Source organism: Dromiciops gliroides, chromosome 5 (genome assembly GCF_019393635.1).
Source record: "Dromiciops gliroides isolate mDroGli1 chromosome 5, mDroGli1.pri, whole genome shotgun sequence".
Lineage (NCBI taxonomy): Eukaryota > Metazoa > Chordata > Mammalia > Microbiotheria > Microbiotheriidae > Dromiciops > Dromiciops gliroides.
Genome location: NC_057865.1, coordinates 234,662,362 through 234,683,075, shown reverse-complemented (window position 1 = coordinate 234,683,075; position 20,714 = coordinate 234,662,362). Strand labels below are relative to the sequence as shown.

Genomic DNA, 20,714 nt, shown 5'->3' with positions numbered 1-20,714 from the left:
GAGTTGGTTTTTTTTGAGGCAATTGGGGTTAAGTGACTTGCCCAGGGTCACACAGCTAGTAAGTGTTAAGTGTCTGAGGCCAGATTTGAACTCAGGTACTCCTGACTCCAGGGCCGATGCTCTATCCACTGTGCCACCTAGCTGCCCCAGCATTACATTTTAAAATTAAATTTTGATATCTTCTTTCTACATTGCCTAAATCTCCCCCTTTTCCTTCCCCTTTTTCCTCCCAGAGAACTATCCCTTTTTTTTAAAAAAAAAGGATTTTTTAAACTTCTAAATTATGATGTGACCAGTTTTATTATGATTTGCTTTATGTGATGAATTAAACTATATATGGAATCAATCCTAAATTCAAACCGTAAGTCTACAGTTTTCCTGTTCAATACACATAAGCTGGGGCAGCTAGGTAGCACAGTGGATAGAGCACCGGCCCTGGAGTCAGGAGTACCTGAGTTCAAATCTGGCCTCAGACACTTAACACTTACTAGCTGTGTGACCCTGGGCAAGTCACTTAACCCCAATTGCCTCACTAAAAAAAAACAAAACACACACAAGTTTCCTTATTGATACTAGCATGTACAAACTTGAGTAGCCACTTTCCACAAAATGTGATGAAATGTTCAAAAGCTTTTTTAATGAAACTCTCTGCATCAGTCTTGGTAGGTCCATCACTGAAGGACAATCCAATTTTATTTTCTAATGAGTGAAATATTCCAGTGACCCCCATTCCTGATCTCTAGTGTTTCTCAAAACTTGGACTGGGGCCTTTTTTGTTTTTGTTTTTTTTTGTTGTTGTTGTTGTTTCTGTGTTTTTTGTGAAGCAATAGGGGTTAAGTGACTTGCCCAGGGTCACACAGCTATTAAGTGTCAAGTGTCTGAGGCCAGATTTGAACTCAGGTCCTTCTGAATCCAGGGCTGGTGCTCTATCTACTGTGCCACCTAACTGCCCCCAAAAAGGATTTTTTTTTTGTTTTGGGGTTTTTGGGGTTTTTTTTTTGCAGGGCAATGAGGGTTAAGTGACTTGCCCAGGGTCACACAGCTAGTTAAGTGTCAAGTGTCTGAGGCTGAATTTGAACTCAGGTCCTCCTAAATCCAAGACCAGTGCTTTATCCACTACGTCACCTAGCTGCCCCAAAAGGATTATTTTTAAAAGAAAAAAGAAAGAGGAAGGGGGGAAAATCAGCAAAGGAGATCAATACTTAGAAGAAAAATCTAACAATATAAGCAATGTTCCACACCCTTCCCTCTAACTTCTGCAAAGGTGTGGAGAATGTGGTTTCTCATGTCTCTTCTTTAAGGATTTGAATTTTCTTTGTAATGTTGCAACATTAAAAATTTCTTTTCCAGTTTTTGTTCTTTCCCTTTATATTGCTATAGCCACTGAATATCTTGGCTCCACTTGCTTTACTCTGCATTAGATCATGTAAATCTTCCTGTGCTTCTCTATACTCATCACATTCATCATCTCTTACAACACAGCATTATTCCATTACACTCATGCACCACACTTTGTTTAGCCATCCTCCAATCGATGGGTGTCTATTTTGCTTCCAATTTTTTTGCTAACCACAAAAACTGCTGCTATAAATATTTTGTTATAATGTATATGGAGCCTTTCTTTTTTTATCATTGCCTGTTGTCATTAATGTTTAAACACAGGTGAGTTGCTAAATTCAATGTATGGAGGTGGCTTGAAACATCAAACATATAATTAGTTGTATAATGGTAACTTTTGACTCAATTTTAGATCAATATAGGAAGGGTATTGAAAAGCCCAAACATTGCTAAAATCAAGGTCCTGGATGGTATCCCTATATATGTCAGGTCTTTTAAAATTCAATTTTTCTTTATTTTCTGGTTCAAATTCTCTCCCTTCTTCCTCTCCATCTTTCCTTCCTTCATTGAGAAAGCAAGAAAAAACAAAATCCTTCTCAAATATGTAAAGTCAAACAAAACAAATTTCCATAGGTCAGTTAGTTTCAGTAGTCAAAAAGGACCCCTTCATTGATCAACCATTCAATAATTGCTTGTTTTTGGTCGCAAGGGGATGGTGGCTGATTTTAAAGTGTCTCTGGGCTCAGCCGGGTGGCACAGGAGCAGCTGAATACCCAGAGGCTGGTCGTGTGACAAATGGAGATTGGAAGAATGGATTGGATGGATTAGACCCGCACTGTGGTGGGAAAATTTCTTAAAGTGGGTCAGCGGTATCAGTCATTCATTTATCCATCAATTTGTAACCACAAACTTGAAGAGACAGTACATTACACATTTAATAAGTTTTAAAGCCTTCTATTGTCTACTTGCCTAGCACAGGACCGAACACCCTACTGCTTTGATCAGTAGACTAATAGATAAACTAAACGATTTGTTTCTGTCTTTCAAGAGTCTCATTGCTTAGGGCACTTGAAACTTAATGAGAATTTGCTGAACTAGCACAGCCACAGCCACAGCCACAGTCAATCAAATGAGTTAAAGGGGTTTCTCATCATTGCTGGGTTCAGTGGGAAAGTCTAAATCTTCCTAGGTCGGAGAGGTATTTGATAAAGCCCAGCCTGAGAGAATCGCCTTCTTGAGATAGCTATTTATACCAAATTGAAATATAAAACTAGGATCCAGTATTCTTTTAACTGCCTTAAACATTTGCTGAGCACACTACCCTGTAAAATGCTCTGTAAATCTTTTGTAATAGCTGACATTAGTATTGTGCTTATTTATAGCTCAACTGAAACAAAAAACCTCCCCTTCTTCACCTCGGCTTATGTTATTCTCTCTTCCTGGGATGCCTCCTACTTCTCCCCATCTCCACCTTCTCTGTGGTCAAGGGATACCTCCTTCCTAAATCCTTTGGTTTCTACCAACCAGATATAATTTTCTGTTCCTTTAAGTGTTCATAATATCTGTTATAGTACTTAACCACGTTTACCTTAGTTGGTCAAAGATGAGAATACTGGGCTTGGAATGAGGAGAGTGCTTATGTTTCAAACCTCTTTCTTTCCAGCTGGGTGACCATGGGTAAATCAGACCAATTTAGCCTTTATAAGATGGAGAGTAAGATGCAACTCATGGAATTAGTATAAGAGTTAAATGAGATAAAATTAGTACTTAGTGCAGACTTAAGGAAAAGTATAATGATCAGATTGTGATTTCATGGATACAAGAAACTCCCCATGAGGAAATTCTCACTATTTATGAAGGTCAGCTTATTTCCTGGAGTGCAATAAGTGCTCAATAAATGAATGACTGCCTCAGACACTTAACACTTACTAGCTGTGTGACCCTGGGCAAGTCACTTAACCCCAATTGCTTCACTAAAACAAAACAAAACAAAACAAAAAATAAATAAATGAATGACTATGTGACCTCAAGCAAGTCACCTCTCTGCTGAGGGAACTTTCTAAGGCCATGGATTTCAGAGGGCTTGAACCAGTGTCAGAGGAGAGAAGGGGATATATTTGAGAAATGATACGAAGGTCGAAACAGCAAGATTTAACAACTGATTTAATGTTGGCTAGGGGTAGGGGGAACGGAGAGGGAGAAAGAGCAGAGTCCTAGATTTCCATCTTGGGTGATTTGGGAGGATGTTGGTATCCTCAACAGTATTAGGAGTGTTAGGAAGAGGAGAGAGTTTGGGAGGAAAGATAATGAATTCAGTGTTGGATGTGTGGAGTTTAAGCAGTCTAGCTATCTACATTCCATTTGAGATATCCAATAGCAGTTGGAAATGTGATATTGGAGGTTGGGGGAGAGGTTAGGGGTAGACACATACAGGGTGGCCAAATGTCATGAAGGACTCTGATGTTTTAATAACTTTTTGAAAATTATTTTTCTTTATATATATTTCACCATTTATAAAATTTGATTTTTCACATGTAATATAAATTTCCTAACTATACTGTACATAATGCTGTGGTATTGTAAATTAAAAACAAAAAATAAGGGAGTTATTAAATATTCATGACTTTTGGCCCACCCTGTAGATATGAGACTTATGATAATTGAATCTATTGGATCTAATATCAATAATCAATCAATAAACATTTATTAAGTACCTACTATGTGCCAGACAAATTGCTAAGTGCTGAGGATATAAAAAGAGACAAAAGATAGTCTCTGCCCTCAAGGAGTTAATACATCAGAGGGTCTTCTTGACTTTATTTATTTATCTATCTATCTATCTCTCTATTTATTTATTTATTCATTCATTTATCTATCTATTTATTTATTTACTTATGTATTTATGTATTTATTGGTGAGGCAATTGGAGTTAAGTGACTTGCCCAGGGTCACACAGCTAGTAAGTGTCAAGTATCTAAGGCCAGATTTGAACTCAGGTCCTCCTGACTCCAGGCCGGTGCTCTATCCACAGGTTGTTTTCCTACTAAGGAAACTGCCTCTACCAATGAAAGTCAGCGCCTTCTCTGACACTTATAATCTAAGAGAAGCCCCTCTAAAGCAGAGATGTCAAACATGCTACCCAGGAGCCCCCCATAAGACCTCCAGAGTGTGGCAATTGGATTATAATTAAAATGCAATTGGAAAATAATTAACAAACTAAAGAAAAAATCATAAAACGATTATGTTTTAAAACTAAATCAATAAAGCACTATGTAAGGTGATAACATAAGACCACTTAAGGTACTTACATAAGGTACTTACTTACATAAGCGCTTAGATAAGGTTTGTTGCTCAGTCTTGTTGGACTCTTCACAACCCCATAATGGGTTTTCTTGGCAGAGATGCTAGAGTGGTTTATCATTTCCTTCTCTGGCTCATTTTACAGATAAGAAAACCAAGGCAAACAGGGGTAAGTGACTTGCTCAGGGTCACACAGGTAAGGCGGTATCTGAGGCTGGATTTGAACTTGGGGAAGTTGAGTCTTCCTGACTCCAAGCCCCACACTCTATGCACTATGGCCACCCCTAGTTGTCCCTACTTAAAGTTTAGTGGTCCCCCATTTCTATTTGAGTTTGGTATCAATGGCGTAGAGCCCTGAGAGGTCAAGCACAAGGTCACAAAGTGGGGCAGCTAGGTGGCACAGTGGATAAAGCACCGGCCCTGGAGTCAGGAGTACCTGAGTTCAAATCCGGCCTCAGACACTTAACACTTACTAGCTGTGTGACCCTGGGCAAGTCACTTAACCCCAATTGCCTCACTTAAAAAAAAAAACAACAAAAAGAAAAACAAAACAAGGTCACAAAGTAAGCATTTCAGTGGAGGGTTTCTCTGCCTTCAAGGCCAGGTCTCTGTCCACTGTACCAAAGCCCTCTCTATAATCCTCTTAAATTCTGCAGTTGAAACTTGAATGAAAGTATTTCTTAAAAGGATTGTGATCAACAATAACGACAACAATAATAACTTACATTCCAATTGTTTTTATGATTATAAAGTACTTTATATCCATTATCATTCTAATGTGAGGTGGCACAGTGGATAGAGCACTGACCCTGAAGTTCGGAGCATCTGAGTTCGAATCTCACCTCAGTTAATAGCTGTGTAACCCTGAGCTTAATGCCAATTACATTGTCATCTTCTTTCCCTGCCTCTCAATTTCACAAGGATGTTGTACATACTATTTTTTTTAACCTGACTAGTATGATTTCTAACATTAAGGAAGTTTGTTTTATTCTTTAAAAAAAAAATTTGTGAGACAATGAGGGTTGAGTGACTTGCCCAGGGTCATACAGCTAGTAAGTGTCAAGTGTCTGAGGCCAGATTTGAACTCAGGTCCTCCTAAATCTAGGACCGGTGCTTTATCCACTGTACCACCTAGCTGCCCCAGGAAGTTTGTTTTACAACAGCAACACCAAACCACTGAATATGAATCCCTAAGCCACTGAAATATGTCTATAGAACAATTAATTTGTGTGTCAGATTAATTGGCTTGAAGCTGGTCTTCAGGTAAGGTTGTGGGCAGAGGATCCAGGGAGAAGCTGTGACTGAGAAGGAGGCTACAGCATGAGACAAAAAGTTAACTTGACAGGGCAGGGGAGGAGCAAAGCCCAGCCTTCCACCTTGTAGCTTCCTATATTAACTAGTTATCCTTGTTAAGTATATACCAAGCTTCTTTGTTTCCAGGGCTGAAAGACGGCCAGTAGTACTGGACCCTCCAAATTTGATGCCCTAGGGCAAGCCCTTTATGGCCCTACTCTAGTTGTAGCTTTTGTAGATAAAATACATATGAGGAAATCATAAATAGCCAAGGAAGCCCTAGCTGTTATGTCCATTCACTCAATAATTACTGAGCATCAGCTATGTGCATAAAGACAGCTAGGTGGCACAGTGGATAGAGCGCTGGACCTGGTATCAGGAAGACTCATCTTCCTTAGTTCAAATATGAACTCAGACACTTACTGGCTGTGTGATGCCAGGCAAGTCACTTAACCCTATTTGCCTTAGTTTCCTCATCTGTAAAAGGAGCTGGAGAAGGAAATGGCGAACCACTCCAGTATCTCTGCCAAGAAAACCCCAAATGGGGTCACAAAGAGTTGGACATGACTGAAAAAATGACTGAACAACAAATCTGCTATGTACAAGGCACACTGCTCAAAATACAAGAATAAATAAGTATAAGACACAGCCCCTGCTTTCAAGAAGTTTACAATTTAGTTGGGCGAATACTATCTGACATTTATATAGTGCTTTAAGGTTTACAGGGGCAGTATATCATAGTGAATGAAAGGATGGCTTAAAAGTCAAGAAGAGGGCAGCTAGGTGGCACAGTGGATAGAGCACTGGCCTTGGAGTCAGGAGGACCTGAGTTCAAATCCAGCTTCAGACATTTGACACTAGTTGTGTGATCCTGGGCAAGTCACTTAACCCCAATTACCTCACCAAAAAAAAGAAAAAAAAAGAAAAGAAAAGAAAAAAGAAAGAAAAAGTAGGAAAACAATTTAATTGAATTGCATTAATTCATTTAAACAGACATTTATGTTTGTGAAATGCAAGGTCCTAAGTGCTGGGGAAGATAAAAGTTTCCTCAAGGAACTTACTATCTAGTTGTTGTTCAGTCAAGTTCAGTCATGTACTGTATGGACCACAGCACACCAATATTGTCCATGAGGCTTTCTTGGCAAAGGTACTGGAGTGGTTTGCCATTTCCTTCTCTAGTGGATCAAGGGACACAGAGGGCAAGTGACTTGCCCATGGTCACACAGCTAGAAAGTCTCACCCGTGGTTCCAAGAAGATGTAGCATGTGCAGCAGCCATACCCTGGTAAACTGCCTCAGCAGATGGGCTAAACCATGTTGAGGTTGACTCACAGGCCTCAACCTGGTCAGTGAGTTGGGGTGATGTCTACCCTAAGCATGTGAAAACTTCCCCTAGAGGAATGGGAGGATGAGAAAAATTTGTTCCAACAGCCAAGAAGGCAGCTGAAGCAAGTGTTGTGTTGGTCTAGTCTTCCTACCTCCATGCCCTAGCACTCTATCCACTGAGCCACCTAGCTGGCCAGCTTACTAACAGTAAGTGTCTGAGGCCAGATTTGAACTCAGGAAGCTAGGTGATTCAGTGGTTACAGTGCTGGGCTTGGGCTCAGGAAGATCTGGGTACAAATCCAGCCACACAGCTAGCTGTGTGACCCTAGGCAAGTCACCTAACCCTGTTTGCTTCAGTTTCCTCATCTGTCAAATGAGCTGGAGAAGGAAATGGCAACCCACTCCAGGGTATTTGTCAAGAAAACCCCAAATGGGGTCATATAGAGTTGGACACGACTGAACAGTGACATCAGCAACTGTTTAGTAGGGGTCCTTATCATAGAAACATGGATTTAGGACTAGAATAAAGCTTAGCAGTAAAAAAAAAAAAATCTAAAGCTTAGTCCAGCTCCCTCATTTCATAGTTTGGGAAAACAAGACCCAGAAAGGTCAAGGTCACATAGAGCAAATGTAAGAGCTGGACTGTTAAACTAAAGTCCCCTGCCTCCAAGTTGAGGGATCTGTGAGACACAAGCACATCAAGAGAAGTAGACTGGACTACAACCACCAGGTGGCACTGGTGTGCAAAGACAGCCTTGGAGCCTGCCTGCAGCTATCTGGGGCATGCACTCCCTCCTTCCTTTGCAAGAACAGAAGTGCCCTGGCTATTCACTCCCCTTCTGGGCCCGGGCTTTCTTCAACCCAGCATGCCCTGACCTCCTGGAAGGCAGAGGCCTGCCAATTTTGCTTTCTCTTTTCTGGAGCTGTATTGACTTGGATTTACATGGGGATTTTCCAGGGGTATCTTCCCCAAGACCATTGACATAAAGAGTTGACAGGGTCACTAAAACAACGACAACAACAACAACAACAACAACAACAAGAAAACAACAAAAAAAGGGGCAGCTAGGTAGCTATAGAGCACCAGCCCTGGATTCAGGAGTACCTGAGTTCAAATCCAGCCTCAGATACTTAACATTTACTAGCTGTGTGACCCTGGGCAAGTCACTTAACCCCAATTGCCTCACTTAAAAAAAACCCAACCAAACAAAAGAAGAGTTAACAGGAACTTTAAAGGCCATCTAGTGCAACTCCCTGATTTTGTAAATAGGGAAACAAAGGCACAGAGGAATTATGGGACTTGCTAAAGGTCACACACAGACTGGTATTTGAACCTAGAGTCATCTGATGTTAAACCCAATACTCTTTCTGTTGTACCTTGCTGCTTCAATCATTTAACATTAAGCACCACTATATGCCAGACTTAGCACAGTGCCTGTTATTATTTTACTGAAAGGGAAGTTGGGACAAGTAGAGGTTAAGCAACTTGCCCAACATCATACAACAAGTAAATGTTTATGGCTGGATTTGAACCCAGATCTTCCTGACTCCAAGTTCCACTTTTGTATCCACTGAGCCACCTAGCTGCATTCTAACAAACATTTGAGTGGGATGGGAGTACACCCACTGACCCCTGTAATAGAGACTCAAGGAGAAAGGAAGCCAAAGCATTGATTTTATTTCTTTCAAAAGAAAGGTGTACCACACTCACTGGGACAACCAGGAGGTGTGACACACCGGGATTAGAAATCAAGCAGTTTTTATACTTTTTACAGACATCTAATTTGAGCAAAATGCGGTAATTGGGTTCAGAATGAATCATTCTCCTGGAATGTTCAGCGATTACTTATTTTGTAACATTTTCAGTTTCTGCAACAACTTTATCATGTCTACATAATGTCTCAGTGCAGACTCTTTGAAACAGTTTTTAAGTTGATATGCCTATATTTAGAAAGGGGGGGATAGTAGCTTCCCATTATTGCCTCTCTCTAGAAAAAAATAGAGGGAGAGAAATAGGGGGCTGTAAAGGACTTTAAGACTTTGAGATCAGATCACTAGGCCGAAGGGGGGGCACTTTCCATCTCAGTGGAGGGTCATATCCATATGTCCCTCTCACATTCATCTCTATTGAATGTGTGGTTTCAAACCCCTCAGTGACAGCCCTTTGAACCTCTATTGCCTCTAAAACAAGTGAATTCCCTCTCTTTCATTCCAATCCAATCCAATCCAACCCAACTCAACCCAACCCAACCCAACCCAATCCAAGCCAATCCACTCCAATCAACATTTATTAAGCACTTCTCCCCAGACATTGTACTACAATTAATTAAAAGAAAGTCCCCGGGGCAGCTGGGTGGCGCAGTGGATAGAGCACCAGCCCTAGATTCAGGAGTACCTGAGTTCAAATCTGGCCTCAGACACTTAACACTTACTAGCTGTGTGACCCTGGGCAAGTCACTTAACCCCAAATGCCTCACTTAAAAAAAAAAAAAAGAAAGTCCCTGCCCTCAATGAAATTACAGTCTAAAGACAGAGACAATGTATATGTTGTATACATTCATTTTATATGTGACCCTTAAGTAAAAATATATCCTATGGGCTGGATTTATGTTGATCAACAGTTTTTATCACATTTAACAGCTTGGCAGTAAAAAATGAACATGTACAATGAAGACTAACTTTTTTTGGGGGGGTGGGGCAACGGGGGTTAAGTGCCTTGCCCAGGGTCTCACAGCTAGTAAGTGTCTAGTGTCTGAGGCTGGATTTGAACTTAGGTCCTCCTGATTCCAGGGCCGATGCTCTATTCACTGTGTCACCTAGCTGCCCCCTGAGGTCAGATTTGAACTCAGGTTCTCCTGACTCCAGGGTTGGTGCTTTTTCCACTGTGCCACCTAGCTGCCTCCAAGACTGACCTTTTTTCTGGGACAGCAAGAAAAAAGCAGGGAGGGTGGTTTTTTTTTGTTTTTTGTTTTTTTGGTGAGGCAATGGGGGTTAAGGGACTCACCCAGGGTCATGCAGCTAGTAAGTGTCTGAGGTCGGATTTGAACTCAGGTCTTCCTGACTCCAAGGCTGGTGCTTTATCCACTGTGCCACCTAGCTGCCCCTGGGAGTTTGTTTAAAAATTTTTTTTTCAGTTAATAAAAGTTTATTTTTTCTCCTTCCTACACTCCCTATTTTGGGGGGAAACCCCCCCACAAAACCCTTGTAACAAATATGTCCAATGAAGTAAAATAAATTCTCACATTGACTATGAATTGAGAATAATACATTTTGGTGCATAAGCTGGTCCCGGTACTGAAAGCCACTGTGAAAACTTATTGTTCATTTCTGCGCAATGCCCTTAGTATCCAAATTAATTTATTAGCAGCCACTAGAAAACAATCTTTAACAAAGGCAAGATGCACGGTGTTAACTGAGTATACTTATCTCCTCCTTCACCTTGTGAGCATTGCCTCTCTGTCAAGAGGCATGCTTTGTTATCAGTTCTGTGGAATAGCAGCTGGTCATTGAATTGATCTGAATTCTTCAAAGTCTTTCAAAATTTTTTTTTGTCTTCATGGTTTTATTATTGTACAAATTGTTCTGGTTTGGCTCACTTCACTCCTCATTATTTCATATGTGTTAGTTAGTCAGTCAGTCAAAGTGCCTGCTATGAGCCAGGAACTGTGCTTAGGGTTGGGGATGTAAAGGTAAAAGATAGTTCTTGATCTTAGGGTGTCCACAGTCTAATGGGGAGAATGAGAAGTTGGGGGTGATACCTATATTACAAAACTAGCAGAGTGGGAGAAGGGAGGTACCTTCAACCTCAACAATGGGGAAGTTAGGAAGAGGGGAAGGTTTTTTTGGGGAAAGATCATGAGTTCATTTTGGGATGACAGAAATTATTACTTCTCCCTTATATTAATAATCAATTATTGAATTAGGATCAGGATTTTTTCAGAAGCCTGTGGGTTGTTCAGTCTCTGAAGGACATTGCTGATAATGAGATTGAATTAATTTTCTCCTCAATCTTGTTCAGAAACCACCCAACCTTACAAGGAATTTAATCTAAGGTGGGGAAATCCATTGTTCTCTACACAGGTATGGATGAGATAAATTCTTTTATTAGATTGCCTAAGGCTGTGCAATTTAGAAGTAAATGACATATTCAAGGTTATATTCTGACCCCCCCCCCAGCCCCTCATTAGAATTGCTCCACCTCTCATTGTAATATTAATTTTCCCTCATTAATTGTTAACCAATCAGAGTTGGTTGCCAGCAACACCCACTCTTCTGAGAACATATAAACAGTGAACCCACCTCCATGATTCATCTTTGGCATTTGACAGTGTCACTGACACTTTTATTAATAAAATGATAGCATTATTAATAAAACAATGGATTACCCAGAAATTATCTCTCTCAAACTTTTAAAACATCACAGGGAATGTTGAATTTAAAATGTCTACTGGAAATCCAGTTGGAGATGTCCAATAGACAGTTGGACATGTGAAACTGGAGGTCAGCAGACAGGTTAGGGCTGGATAGGTAGATTTGAGAATTATCAGCATAGAGATGATAATTGAATCCATGGGAGTTGATGAGATCAACAAATAAAATAGTATGGAGGGAGAAGAGAAAAGGACCCTGGACAGAGCCCTGTGGAATGCCCACAGTTAGTATGGGTATGACCTGTATGAATTTCCAGTAAAGAAGACTGAGACAAAGTAGTCAGAGAGATAATCAGAAGTGTCACAAAGACTTAGACTGAAGAGGACATCAAGGAGAAGACAATAATCAATAGTGTCAAAGGTTGTAGAGACGTTCAGAAGTCAAGTCAAGAGGACTAAGAAAAGGGTATCAGATTTGGCAGTTAAGAAGTCATTAGGGGGTGGCTAGGTGGTGCAGTGGATAAAGCACTGGCCCTGGATTCAGGAGTTCCTGAGTTCAAATCCGGCCTTAGACACTTGAAACTTACTGGCTGTGTGACCCTGGGCAAGTCACTTAACCCCCATTGCCCCGCAGAAAAAAAAAAAAAAAAAGTCATTAGATGGGGCAGCTAGGTGGTGCAGTGGATAGAGCACCGGCCCTGGATTCAGGAGGACCTGAGTTCAAATCCGGCCTCAGACCCTTGACACTTACTAGCTGTGTGACCCTGGGCAAGTCACTTGGCCCCAATTGCCTCACCAAAAAAAAAAAAAAGAAGTTATTAGATATTTTGGAGTGTGAAATTGTGGTTGAATGATAGATCTTTCTAGGTTTCTTTAAAACAATTTCACAATAGTATTGTTACATTCATCTACCACAGCTTTTTTGGCCATTCTCCAATTCATGAGTTCCACCCCATCTCACCCCCATAGTTTCCACTTCTTTGTCACTACAAAAAAGTTGCTATAAATATTTTTGTACATATGGTCCTTTTCCCTCTTTCTTTGATCTTTTTTTTTTTTTTTTTGTGCGGGGCAATGGGGGTTAAGTGACTTGCCCAGGGTCACACAGCTAGTAAGTGTCAAGTGTCTGACGCCGGATTTGAACTCAGGTACTCCTGAATCCAGGGCCGGTGCGTTATCCACTGTGCCACCTAGCTGCCCTTTCTTTGATCTCTTTGGGGTATAGCCTAATGATGCCACCAGTTCGGTTTAGTAACTTTATGGACATAGTTCCAAGTTGGGAAAAAGCAAGGAGTAGATAACCAATAGTACATTTGGTTTTTTCCTTGGGGTGAGGGGAGGGAAGGGGAGGAAGAATTGTTATCAGCTCTCCTTCTGGCCCAAGTTCCATCAGCAGTGATGATTTTCCCCAGGCCCATAGTTTGTGCTTAAACCATTTTCATTGCCTAAATCAGGACTCATCACAGCTGTTCACTGGCACAGTCTCTGCCAACTTCATGGCCCCTCCTTCGCATCTGCTTGCTTGTGGGGACTTATTTCTCTTTCTCAGTTTCCTGGTTTCCTACTCTTGGCTCAAAGCAAGGAGAAACTGTGGCTCAGGTAACATTTGGCCCAGAGCCAACCTTCTTTCTTATTTTGGTGCTTTATACCAGGTAACCTAAGCTAAATTCTGAACCCCAAATTTTCAAGCTTTTTGCCTGGATTTTTGTTTTACCACTTCTCACCTACCACAGCTTTCAAAATTTGCTTGCTCCTTTGGGCTTTGACTTAACCCCATGGAACATGTAATAATGATAATAATTATATCATTAATTAATTTAATATTATTAATTGTAATATTAACAATCATAATAATATAATAACTATAATAAAATGATAGTACTTATATAGTTCCTTAAGCTTTGCAAAGTGCTTTTCAAATATCTCATTTGATCATTACAACAACCCTGAGAGGTAGGGACCATTATTACTCCCATTTTACAGATGAGGAAACAGATGCAGACAGCAGTTAAGTAACTTGCCCAGGGTCATACAGTTAATAAGTATCTGAGGCTAGATTTGAACCCAGATCTTTTTTCATTTCAAGTCCAGCTCTCTATCCACCAGGATACCTAGCTGCCCCTAGTTATAGTTTATGCTGTATCTATCCACTAAGTAGTTTTTCCGTCCTGTACAATTCTCTGTGACCCTATTTGGGATTTTCTTGGCAAAGACACTGGAGTGGGTTGCCATTTCCTTTTCCAGCTCATTTTACAGATGAGGAAACTGAGCCAAACAGGGTTAAGTGACTTGCCCAGGGTCACCCAGCTAGTAAGTATCCAAGGTGAGATTTGAACCCATGTTCTCCTAAGTTCAGGGGCAGTGCTCTATCCAGTGCACCACCTAGCTGCCCCAGCGGATCATGATAGCACTTATCTCTCAGGGTGTTTATAAGGATCAAATGAGATAATACTTGTAAAAAGCACTTAGCACAGTTCCTGGCACCTAGTAGGTACTGTATAAACGCTTATTCTCTTTCCTTCACCTTCTCTATTCCCTAAACTGATTCTTCTTTTCTCCCCATCCTTATTATTCCTAGTATTCCTGACTTCTCTTAGTACTTACTCTTTGTCTCTCCTCATTACCAAAACCTGCTCCCAAATCCCTCATTCACAAATACAGTATGAATGACTAGTAAGAGTTGCCAGAGTTATTCACATTTTCATGGGTGTTAAAGCCTTGGACTGAAGGAATGAAACTAATGGCAGAATTCCAGCCATCTGTGAATGCAATTTTAAAAACACACACAATTCATAGATTACTTGAATAGGGGAGAAAAAACTTGGTGTATGTCTCAGCACTTCAGAAATCACTTCTCCTCCTCTGCCCTTCTCCCTGCCACCCTCCCTTACACAATTATACCCTGCTCAATCTAGCATCTTTCTAATGCTTTACCATCTCCCCAGGCTAATATAACTCCTAAGCAAGTTACTCCATCTCTGTGAAGGGGATAGATCAACCCTGGCATATTTAGGGTCCTAATCTGTACAATGACTCCCCAGGGTCCCCCTTAACAATTCCACTACTGTAGAATTTTGCGACCTGTCTGCAGCAAACTCATCTTCTGTAAGCACTAGTTCCGAGAAAATTAAGTAAAAAGGAAAGTAGGGAAGAGTAAAGTTTGCATTTGTTCCAACTGGCCTGATATCATAGGTTAGTGTTTATTTTAATGCTGCGGTGATCCAAGATTGTGACACTGGTTCTTTTGTAGCAAATAAAAATACTGGAGGAGATGATACCAATTTTGTTATTTATTAATTTGTATTGTCATACCAACTTGACACACCCATTCATCTGTCTGTCTGTCTGTCCATCCATCTCTCTGTCCATCTGTCCATCCATCTGTCTGTCTTTTGCCTGTCTAGTGTCTGAGAAGTCAAATGTCTTGTTCACTGTCACACACTAGTATGTGTCAGAAGCAAGTCTTCCTGCCCGCAAGGCTGGCCCCTCTCTCTACTAGGACACCCTGCCTCCCAATAATACAAACATCTGACCTTTATATCAAGCTTTAAAGCTGTCAATGAGATACATTCTCTTGCTGGCCAGATCTCTCCTTCCAGGCCTTCACTCTTTCCCACTAAGACAGAATGGCTCTGTTTTAAAAATAATAAGTTTGTTTCTGGGAAAGGATGGCCTCAAGTTCAGTTGTGCTGGTGTTTCTTGGGAAATACTGTAGCTCATTGTCTCAGTTAATCAAAGGGCAATCATTCCTCGGTCCTTGGTTATGTAAGATCTCATATCTAGAGAACTAGGAACATTTTTTTTTCCTTGAATGACTGTCTTCTTTCTCTTCCTTTCACAGACCAGTGACCTGTACTATTTCCTAGTGAGCAAGCTTCATGAGTATTTGCCCAAACCTCAGGATCCCAATGTACTTCAAAATAAAAACCAAAGGGCAGGTCAACTGGAGTAAGTTATCTGTTGGGAGGATTATAGATTTTTAAAAATTAATTTTAAATAATTAATTTTAAAAATTAAATTAAAAGATTAAAAAATTTTAATTTTTAATAAAAATTAAAATCTTTGATTTTAATTTAAAATTAAATTTAAAGATTTTAATTTTAAATAGAATTTTTTAAATGTTGATTTTAAATTTAAATGAATTTTGTTAATTTTAGAATTTAAATATTAAATAAAAATTGTAATTTTTTTTTAATGTATGAGGTATTTTATTTTTTCCATTACATGTAAAGATAGTTCTCAACTTCTGCTTATACATGCTTTACAATTTCAGATTTTTCTCCCTCCCACCCCTCCCTTCCCCCTCCCCTAGACAGCAGGTAATCTGATATAGGTTATATCTATATATCTCTATACATATACATATAGATATATATATATATATACACACACATATATATACACATAATAACATTAATCCTATTTCTGCATTAATCCTGTTACAAGAGAAAGAATCAGAGCAGTGATGCAAAACCTCAAAATAGAAAGAAAAAAAAAACCAACAGCACCCAAAACAAAAGAAATAATATGGTTCAATCAGCATCTATACTCCACAGTTCTTTCTTTCTTTTTTTTTTCTTGGATTTGGAGATCCTCTTCTATCATGAGTTCCCTGGAACTCTTCTGTACCATTGCATTGGTGAGAAGAATATAGTCCATCACAGTAGGTCAACACTCAATGTTGATGATACTGTGTACAATGTTCTTCTGGTTCTGCTCATCTCACTCATCATCGGCTCACGTAAGACCCTCCAGGTTTCTCTGAACTCTTCCTGCTCATCATTTCTTACAGCACAGTAGTATTCCATTGTATTCATATACCACAACTTGTCCAGCCATTCCCCAATTGATGGGCACCCCCTCAACTTCCAATTCCTTGCTACCACGTAAAGAGCAGCTATAAATATTTTTGTACATGTGGGTCCCTTTCCCCCTTCCATGATTTCTTTGGGCAAAAGACCTAAAAGTGGGATTGCTGGGTCAAAGGGTATGCACAGCTTTATCGCCCTTTGGGCATAATTCCAAATTGCTCTCCAGAATGGTTGGATCAGCTCACAGCTCCACCAACAATGCATTAGTGTTCCAATTTTCCCACAGCCTCTGCAACATTTATTATCTTCCTTTTTTGTCATTTTAGCCAATCTGATAGGTGTCAGGTGGTACCTCAGAGTTGTTTTAATTTGCATCTCTCTAATCATTAGAGATTTAGAGCAAAAAATTGTAATTTTTAATTCATATCAAAAGGAAAGCAGAGGAACTTAATATTGGACAAAAAATGATAACAGTAATGCATTATTTAATAGTGTTGTGATCTTTGTTTTACATGGATATTTTAACTATTCTATTAAGGTTTGTTGGGTTATTAAGTAACAGATTGCTAATGAGCTCACAGTTGGGGGAACGGGAAAGAAAACCATCTCATGGTTGTTTTCATGGCTCCATGATTTCCTCTTGTTTCCTAGGTCTTGCATTCAGATTATCCAGACTCTGGGACTGATGTTCAGAGAAACGGAGACAGAGCTATCCCGCCTGAACACTTTAGTTGCTAAACGGTGAGGATTTGGTGAAGAGGCAGTGGTTTGGGGGCTTTCAATAGTCTTTTCAAAGCCTTTTGCAGCTCATCACCCTGTTTGTGTTTTGCAAACATGCCCTATAACCATTACATTTTTTGTCTCCTCTCCCCATTTAAAAAATGTTTTATCTGCCTTTTGTTTTTAATCAGTCATCTTTCTTTAAACCAGGGGTTCTTAACCTGGGGACTGTGAACTTAGAGAAAAAATTTTTTGGTAACTATTGGAAAACCTGTTTTATGCATTTCAAAACATTAATCAGAGAAGACAGGCTTCATAGCCTTCTGTGATGTATAAAAAATTTGTGCAATGTAATTTCTGGGTAATTAATCATGCTAGTGGAAGAGGTCAGTTGCAATCTTCTTCTATTTTTTGCAGACAATGGGGGTTAAGTGACTTGCCCAGGGTCACACAGCTAGTAAGTGTCAAGTGTGTGAGGCTGGATTTGAACTCAGGTCCTCCTGAATCCAGGGCTGGTGCTTTAACCACTGCGCCATCTAGCTGCCCAGTAGCACTCTTGAATGCCAAAGACCACTTATATGCCCTTGGAAGAGTGGGCGTTCCTGAGGGTGGCAATCAACTCTGATTGGTTAACAAATAACAAGAGAATGAGGTGGACCCATGCTAATGAGGGGCTAGGGGACTTGACTTTGATCACTCTTCTCCCAGACCACCCGTAGCTTGGGGCAATCTAGACAAAGGATCTATCTCCTCACCCAAGCCTGAGTAGAACACAATGGGCTTCCCTACTTGAATGGAGTCTGAACAAGAGAAAGTTAATCCCATCTCATTATCAGCACTGTCCTTCAGATGCTGATTTGACCCAATAGAAAATGAGGACATAGGAAGGGGAAAAAACCCTTGATCTCTCCAATAATTGGTTATTTAATAATAATTTCTCTCACTTCAACAGGCTTCATGAAAAAAGGTGACAGACCAGACACTCTTTTTTCACATATTGAGCCCTCCCTCTAACAAAGAAAAACCGTTGATATCCCATTCCACATTCCTGGGACACACACTTTCTCTAGTGAGAGAAGAGAGGTGGTTTTTATCATCAGTTCTCTAGAGAGAGATTGATCATTATGATTAATTAGATTTTATTTTTGTTTTTGTTTTTTGGCGGGGCAATGGGGGTTAAGTGACTTGCCCAGGGTCACACAGCTAGTAATTGTCAAGTGTCTGAGGCAGAATTTGAACTCAGGTACTCCTGAATCCAGGGCCGGTGCTTATCCATTGCGCCACCTAGCCTCCCCCTAGATTTTATTCTTTATGGAATGTTCTCTTGGTTTTACTTACTTGACTCTGCCCCAGTTCATACAAGTCTTCCCATGTTTCTTGAACTTTTCAGATTGTTGTTTCTAACAGGCAATAATATTACTCTGTGTATACTATAATTTGATCAGCCATTGCTCAACTGACAGGCATTCATTTGGTCAAAAGTTTTTTGCTGCCTTCAGAAGTACTGCTATATAAATATAAACACACACATACATATGTGTATACATATATATTATATATGTTTGTATGTGTGTATACATACACAAATACATACAAATATACCTAGTTTTAAACTGCACTAAGACTTGTGGGGACACCCTGCATAGCTGGATGTGTGTGTTGTAGATAAAAAAATAGACAGGTAGATAGACAGACAGACAGACAGATAGATAGATAGGGAGATATAAAGATGAAAAATGATGGACAGGCAGGTAGATGATAGGTAGATAGATGATAGACAGACAAATAGGTAGATAGATAGATATTCTCTTTCTCTATTCACATGTAGTACATCCCCACTGTTCTGTTCATATGTCCTCTGTTGGATCCTAAGGTTATACTTCTCAGTTAACAGTATCACTTAATCAATCTGTCACTGTTATCTTCAAAGTACTCATGATAACCCAGCTTTTATTCTAGATATCTTATCTTTGGTAACTGCACGCGAAAAGGGGTTTCAGATAGTTCTTTTCCATTAGTCATACTCCCAGCAGCTAATTGGTGCATGCTATGTGCCTCTGAATTATTAAAAGGAAAAAAAATATTTTCTTAAGTCAGTTTCATTTTTGAGTAGACTAAAAATTTTTGAGAAGCACTGATCTGGTTAATATGGCGGAAATGGAGTGAGTCATGTTACCCTCAAAGCCCGTGGTCTCTGTGAGGATTTTTCGGATAGGTGCATCTGGGGTGTGAATTGGAGGGCAGTAAGTAGGGCCGCATGCTATGAACATTATTTGATTTAGCTATTGTACTGAGCTTTTTATTCTCAGGCAATTTTGAAGTTAAAATGTTGTTATGACTACCCTAAGGGTATGATTTCTCTTTGTTGTTGTTAATTAAAATTTTATTGATGCCTTTTGTTTTCACATCATAGTCATTTCTGGATTTTCACATTATAGTCATTCCCCCCTCACCTCCATCTTCCTTTGTAACAAAGAAAAACAATTAAGCCAAACCAGCCAAAGCATTGAGGGAATCTGGCAGACTGACAAGAATATGCAACTTTTTTGCATCAAGTGAATCCCTTGTCTCCCCAGAGAAAGGAAAGAGGTGAATCTAGGGCGGGTGCTTTATCCACTGCACCACCTAGCTGCCCCCTGAAGATCCCATCTTTTAGAGGAAGCCTTTTCCAATCCCTCTTTATTTTACTGCCTTCTCTCTGTTAATTATTTCCTACTTATCCTGAATTTAGCTTACTTTGTATATATTTGTTTGCATGTCATCTCCCCATTAGACTGTGAGCTTCTTTAGGGCAGCGACTGTCTTTTGCCTCTTTTTGCGTGTCCTGCTTATAGTACAGTTGCCTGGCACAGAGTAGGTTCTTTTTTTTTTTTTTTAATGAGGCAATTGGGGTTAAGTGACTTGCCCAGAGTCACACAGCTAGTAAGTGTTAAGTGTCTGAGGTCGGATTTGAACTCAGGTACTCCTAACTCCAGGGCCGGTGCTCTATCCACTGCGCCACCTAGCTGCCCCCACAGAGTAGGTTCTTAAGGAATGTTTCTCGATTCATTACAATTATTCAGTTTTAGGCCTAGTTTTCCCGTTCTCTTCATTTGCATTACTGTAGTTCTGTCTGATTGCTTTCCTGATTCGGTTTGCTCTGTATCAGTTCACACAAACCTGACTGGTATCATTTTGGGGTTTCTCTCTTTGCTAGTCCTGCTCATTCCTCAGTTATCATGTATTTAGGTCTCTGCACCAGAAATCGAGGGGAGAGCATCAGAAACCTTTCCAGGCCATTCATGATCTCTGGGTGTTCTTATGGGGAACCCTGTCCTAAGCAGTCCTCTATTCCACTTCCTTATTCCTGTTGGAACTGCACCCCACACTTCCCTTACCTCTGAAGTTGGGATTTTCATGATCATCTCTGCCTTCCATCTCCTCTTCATCCCCTTTCCAGACTGTTGCCAAAGCTTGCCACTTAATACACAATGGCACCTTTGAATGTTCCTTTTGTTCCTTTATTCAAGGTCCAGAAAAAAAAGTCCTTTTGAAACACATTCACCAAAACAAAACAA

At 40.1% G+C, this 20,714-nt stretch overlaps 1 protein-coding gene across 1 annotated transcript in view; it reads left to right on the top strand.

Annotated features, from left to right (window-relative positions):
• C5H12orf56 (chromosome 5 C12orf56 homolog) overlaps nucleotides 1–20,714 on the top strand; it is a 127,875-nt gene that overhangs the window by 85,655 nt on the left and 21,506 nt on the right. Inside the window, exons 7-8 of the mRNA XM_043964892.1 lie at nucleotides 15,468–15,574; nucleotides 17,089–17,178. Coding sequence (XP_043820827.1) covers nucleotides 15,468–15,574; nucleotides 17,089–17,178 — 197 coding nt within the window. The remainder of the gene's footprint in view (nucleotides 1–15,467; nucleotides 15,575–17,088; nucleotides 17,179–20,714) is intronic.